The sequence below is a fragment of the Myotis brandtii genome, unplaced genomic scaffold (assembly GCF_000412655.1).
Source record: "Myotis brandtii unplaced genomic scaffold, ASM41265v1 scaffold667, whole genome shotgun sequence".
Classification (NCBI taxonomy): Eukaryota; Metazoa; Chordata; class Mammalia; order Chiroptera; family Vespertilionidae; genus Myotis; species Myotis brandtii.
The window spans coordinates 2,365,360-2,371,641 of NW_005370593.1; the positions used below are offsets into that span (position 1 = coordinate 2,365,360).

The 6,282-nt window shown below is 37.3% G+C and overlaps 1 protein-coding gene across 1 annotated transcript in view; it reads right to left on the minus strand.

Annotated features, from left to right (window-relative positions):
• The window catches only part of G2E3 (G2/M-phase specific E3 ubiquitin protein ligase), a 54,303-nt gene extending 49,868 nt beyond the window's left edge, over positions 1-4,435 (minus strand). Inside the window, exons 1-2 of the mRNA XM_005880995.2 lie at positions 4,331-4,435; positions 1,477-1,517 (exon numbers count right to left, since the gene is read on the minus strand). Coding sequence (XP_005881057.1) covers positions 1,477-1,513 — 37 coding nt within the window. The 5' untranslated portion in view covers positions 1,514-1,517; positions 4,331-4,435. The remainder of the gene's footprint in view (positions 1-1,476; positions 1,518-4,330) is intronic.
• Between the last annotated feature and the right edge of the window lie 1,847 nt (positions 4,436-6,282).

Sequence of the window (6,282 nt, forward strand, 5' to 3'; positions counted from 1 at the left end):
GCCTGACCAGGGCTGCACCTAGGGATTGGGCATGCCCTCTGCCACCCGGGAGCAGGCCTAAGCCACCAGGTCGTTATCTCCCAAGGGGTCCCAGACTGCGAGAGGGCACAGGCCGGGCTGGGGGACCCCCCCACCGTGCACAAATTTTTGTGCACCGGGCCTCTAGTACATATATAAAATTGAGTCAATCCTAGCAAAAAGATTAAGTAATAACAGAATAGGTAGTATTTACATCTGGCAAATATATGAAGGTACTCTACGAATTACTAAGTTTCAGAACTATTAGCATAGTTGATAGAAGTCTGTAAGTAAAATCAGGAAAGCAGAGGGAAGTTTAAGAACACAAATTTCCTTATCCAACGTGATGTGGAATCCACAGATACTCTCTACAAAGGATAGGCAAGCCATAGAGTTCTAAGTGTAATATGTTAAATTGAAAGGGAATAAAAAAAATAAGTCTATAGCCTGGCCGGTGTGGTTCAGTGGTTGAGTGCTGACCTATGAACCAGATCACAGTTTGATTCCAGGTCAGGCACAAGCCCAGGTTGTGGGCTTGATCCCCAGTAGGGGTCATGCAGGAGGCAGATGATCAATAATTCTCTCTCATCATTGATGTTTCTGTCTCTCTCTCCTTCTCCCTTCCTCTCTGAAATCAATAAAAATATATTTAAAACAAAATAAATCTATAAAAGGATAGATGAGAGGAGGAGTGGTAGCAGAAGAGTATAAAGTAACAGTTTAGCCCTAACTGGTTTGGCTCAGTGGATAGAGCGTTGGCCTGTAGACTGAAGGGTCCCAGGTTCAATTCCAGTCAAGGGCATGTACCTTGGTTGTGGGCACATCCCAGATAGGGAGTGTGCAGGAGGCAGCTGAATCGATGTTTCTCTCTCATTGATGTTTCTAATTCTCTATCCCTCTCCCTCTCCCTTCCTCTCTGTAAAAAATCAACAAAATATATTTAAATAAATAAAGTAACAGTTTAAATTTTTCATTTTCCATGGTAACAAGTCAATAAATACTGTTTAAGTTCAATATATAAATGAAGAAAAAACAACTAAAAGCAAAGGTCTGTATCTATTTGAGGAGACTGTTGTGACCATTCAAAGTTAACTTTTGCTTTTCATGTTAAACTTTCATGTTTTGTTTAAATCGTTCTCACCTACATTTTTCCTTTTGTAAAGGAATGTGAAAAAATTTATTTATTAAATAAATAATTTTATTAAGATATAAACAATGCCTGATAAATACATATAGAGAATACAAATAAAATATAGCAAATTTTCTTCCTATAGCAGATTTTTGTTGAAATTAATACACACACAATGTTATACTTTAATACATGAATATATGAAGCAAGCATGAATCGGGGAATTCATTTCTATAGTTTGAGTAGCATTTTGAAGAGATTTATTATAAAAAAGCATGAGTAAAATATTTTAAATTATATTTGAAAATATTTGAAATACTGTTACTTACCGAGAGTCCGTGAGTCACTTGGTTTATTTTCATTCATTTTACTAGGAAAAATAAGAACATATAATACAGCCAGCTTAATTTTAAAAGTTTCAAATTATCCATTTTAAATTTAGTCAGTGCATAATTACAAATAAGTTGCATATTATTTCATACTCTAATACATGACTTCCTCACCTTTTATACAACTAAGACTGATAGTTCTGGACAAAAGGTGGTGGACATTGTTAAAGTTGGAGGGAATGTTTTGTTGTTATCAAAAGATTAAGATAACTACTTGTATTTAGAGGATAGGGGCCAGGATTTCAAGACATCCTGCAATGCACCCAACAGTCCTACACAACAAAGAACATTCTAGGCCAGCGATTTTCAAGTTTTTTTTTACTAAAGTCTTCAGCACACAAAAAAAACATAATATTTTTTGCCAATATGACAAAACACAGATATAATTTTGATTCATTCACACCAACAGCTATTGTTGTCTTGGTCCTTGTCATTTTTTCATTTGACAATCTAAGGGAGAAGAGGTCAGTGACCCTGACAAAATAGTCAGGTATTGCACATTTTAAAAATTCTTCGGCATACCAGTGTGCCACGGCATAATGACTGAAAAAATCCTGGTCTAAACTTTTGAATTTCCAGATGGATATTCAGGATTCAGGTAGGTTAAAACAAAACAAAACAAAGAAACAAACCAAAAAACCCTCAAACCTATCTATAATTACATTAACCCAGAACCTGAACCATTTTACATATAGACTTTTTTCCCCCTGCTACTTTAGGACAAAATGAGTCTTTCCATTATTTATAAATTAAATCTTTTTTTTTCTTGCTATTTTAGGACAAAATGAATATTTCCAAACTACTACTCCTATGTAAAGTCAAGGAAACTTGTATGTTATTTTTGTTCATAACTTTACCAAGATTTGTTTATTGTTTAGGAAAAAAAAATCACATCATCAATAGCAATGCTATTCATATTTAAGTAGCCTGAAAAACAATTCTTCATCCGGCTATATTTGTGGCTGTTATATTTGTAGGCATTCTATATAGAACTGCAAGCATATGACTGCTATAGTCACATTCTAATTCCAGTACTGTGCTCAACCATTTACATACCCTTTGGTTAGAAGCCCTGTGGTTCTTCTGGTCTGCAATCTCTTTCATTGCAATGAGAGAAAAACAAAACAAAACAAAAAAAAACCTATCACACATCACTGGTGGTTTTATTTAGAACAGAAGGATGATAAGGCAAATGTCATAAAAAAAAAATTCTAGTGAATCTGGATAAAATATATATAAAAGTACCTTATACTATTATTTTAACTCTTCTCTGTTTAAAATTATATAAAAAAATAAAAGTTAACCCCAAATTGGATGTTCTAAAGACATTATATAACTCATACTTTGACTAATTCACTTAGCCTTCTTTCTATTCCCCAGCATCTGATTAATGACTGCTTTATTTCAAACAACCATCTCCAAAACAAAGCTTCAGCAAAAAATTAAGGATTATTCATACATTTTGGTTGGATTTTTATCATTTGTTTTCCTTCCAGTACATGAATTTTAAGATGCCCTAAGTAGTAGGGGGGAGGGGGGGTGGGGACAATGTTATGTGTAAGAATATCCTATATAATAAAGAACTAATATGCGAATTAGACCGAACAGCAGAACGACCTTCTGGACGACTGTCTGGATGACCTTCCAGACGAAGCAGGGGCTGCGAGGGCCAGCCGAGGCTGTGAGGGGCTACGAGGACCTGCCGAGGCTCCGAGGGGCTGTGAGGGCCGGCCAAGGCTCTCAATAACAGCTCAAGTCTTAACAATAACATCATTAACAATTTAACGAAGCAATCTAGAAAGCCACTGTCTAGAGGTATTCTTGAGTCTCTTCCACTGCTTACCCTAACTTGGTCTGTTAGTGATATTCAGTTTGATTCTCCTCCCTTCAACAGGTGGAGCCGGATTTCCCTTTCCTTGCGCTTAGCAACTTCCACCACAAAGCCTGGCAGAAATGACAATGTGTGACTATGTCATAAAAGGCATTGTGACTTTCCTATCATGGGTCATCAGCATTGGAGGAAGCTACAGTAGTTACCATGTCATAAAGGACTCTCAAGATGCTCTTTAAAGAGGTCCACTTGGCAAAGAAGTGAGGCATTTACTCAAAGCCTTATAAGGGAGTCATTTTAAAAGTGAATCCTTCAGTCCCAATCAAGCCTTCATAGGACTGACTGCACCCTGGCTGACAGTCTGGGAGCAACTTCCTAGGAGATCCTAAGCCAGAATCACACTGCTAAGCTGCTTTCAAATTTTGACTCGAAGAAATGGTAAAAATATTAAATGTTTATTGTTTCAAGTCACAAAGTTTTGGGGTTATTTGTTACACAGCAATAACTAACTAATGCAATAAAGTAAGCCAAATTCCCTTTCATGGCAGCTGGGTAGCTATTCTAACAGTTTTTTTTTGGTGGGATCTTTAGGGCTTTCAATATATAAGATTATGCCACCTGCAAACAGACAATTTTGCTTATTTCTTTTGGATTTGGATATGTTTTATGTTTTTCTTGCCTGACTCCTCTGCTAGGATTTCTAGTACTATGTTGAATAGGAATGGTGAGAGTGCACATCCATCTTCTTCCTAATTTTACAGGAAAAGCTTTCCACCTTTCACCATTGAGTATGATGCTAGCTTGCATATATAGATGGCCTTTATTATATTGAAGCATATTCCTTCTACACCTAATTTGTTGAGAATTTTTATCATGACAGAATTTTTTTTGTTAAATGCTTTTTCTATTGAGATGACTTTAATTTTTATTTCACATTCTATTAATGTGATGTATCACATTTACTGATTTGCATATGTTGAACCATCTTTGCATCCAGGGATGAATCCTACTTGATCATAATGTATGATCCTTTTAATGTGCTGTTGAATTTGGTTTGTTAGTATTTTATTGAGAAATTTTATATCCATACTCATCAGGAATATTGGCCTGTAGCTTTACTGTAGTGTCCTTATCTGGTTTTGATATCCAGGAGTTGAACGCACAGTTTAGAAAAGAAATTCAACATGGCCAACAAGAAAATGAAAGCAGGAATGCTGAAAAATTCACAAATCGAGAATCTCCAAACTAAAGGGAGTCCATGCCTAGAATACTTCACTGATGAATTCTATCAAGTATTTAAGAACTGGCACCAATGTTTTCCAAACCGATCCAAAATACAGAAGAGGAAGAAACACAATTCAATCTATAAAGCCAGCATGTATCTTCATACCAAAGCTAAAGGCATCACAGAAAAGCTACAGACCAGTACCCCTTATGAATATAAATGCAAAAATCATCAACAAAATACCTGCAAACTGAATCTTTGTTAAGAGAACTACACACCAGGACAAAGTGGGGCTTATCACAGGAATATTTGGGTGGTTCAACGTATGAAGAAAAGTCAAATAATGTAATACATCACATTAACAATAAAAGCAAAACGTGACATGTTCATCTTGATTGATGCAGAAAAAAAACAGTGACAAAATCCAACACTCTTTCATGATAAAAAACCCAACAATCGAGGAATAGAAGGGACCTTCCTTGGCATGATAAAAGAGCACCACAGCTAATACACTTCAGTGGTGAAAGACTGAAAGCTTTCCACATAAAATCTGGAGAAAAACAACTAGGTCTACTCTCACCATTTCTATTCAACACTGTACTAGAAGTTCTGGCTAGAACAATTAGGCAAGAAGGAAATTAAAGGCATCCAAATTGAAAGCAAAATAGCTCTATTTGCAGAACACATGATATTATGTGGAAAATATCCTAATGAATTAGCAAAAACACAAAAACAGAGATTCTGAGATGTCAGCAGCATGGCAGCACGAGAAGACCTTATTTTAAAAAACAACCAGTTCTACTCTCACCATTTCTATTCAACACTGTACTAGAAGTTCTGGCTAGAACAATTAGGCAAGAAGGAAATTAAAGGCATCCAAATTGAAAGCAAAATAGCTCTATTTGCAGAACACATGATATTATGTGGAAAATATCCCAATGAATTAGCAAAAACACAAAAACAGAGATTCTGAGATGTCAGCAGCATGGCAGCACGAGAAGACCTTCAGGTCTTTACCCTTGAAGTTGGATAGCTATAATTCAGTAAAAGATTTTCTGCTCAACACACAAACACGTTTGAGAGATATGTGCATTAAGACATCTGAAGGTGGGAATGAACAGGGCAACAGGATGGGGAAAGGACAGAGACAAGAGCCATAGATGCATTCCAGAGTTCTCTGCTGCCCCAGAAGATGCAATAGCAGTGAACACTAGAGGTGCAACCCCCACTGGGTAAACCAGAGGGGCAGAGGCAGCAATCAGGCCTGGGCAGTTGGCACACATTGAGGCTGAGCCCAGGGTCAAGGGCAGAGAAGTACTGCAAAGGGTGGCAGCATTCTACCACCTATCCTTACTGGTCAAAGAAATCTGCAGTCCTGGGAATTATCCATCATATTCTCCTGTGGCTCCCTGGCAGTAAAATCCTCACTTGAAAGACTGTAAAAAGGCAGAAAAAACTTTCCAGCATTAAGTAGTCTGTTCTCATTGCAGCTAAACCCACTAGAAAGAATGTAACTGCAGATATGCAAAACCTCCCCCACCACACATACCTTCCCTAACCCACTGAGGTAGAGCATGGTAGAGGCACTGGGTCAACTCAGACGGAGTGGCTCTGCAGGTGCTTCTGGCTACAGGAAGGCAGCACAGGGAACACACTGATCGGGTAACCCATAGCCTGCCATTTCCCACCA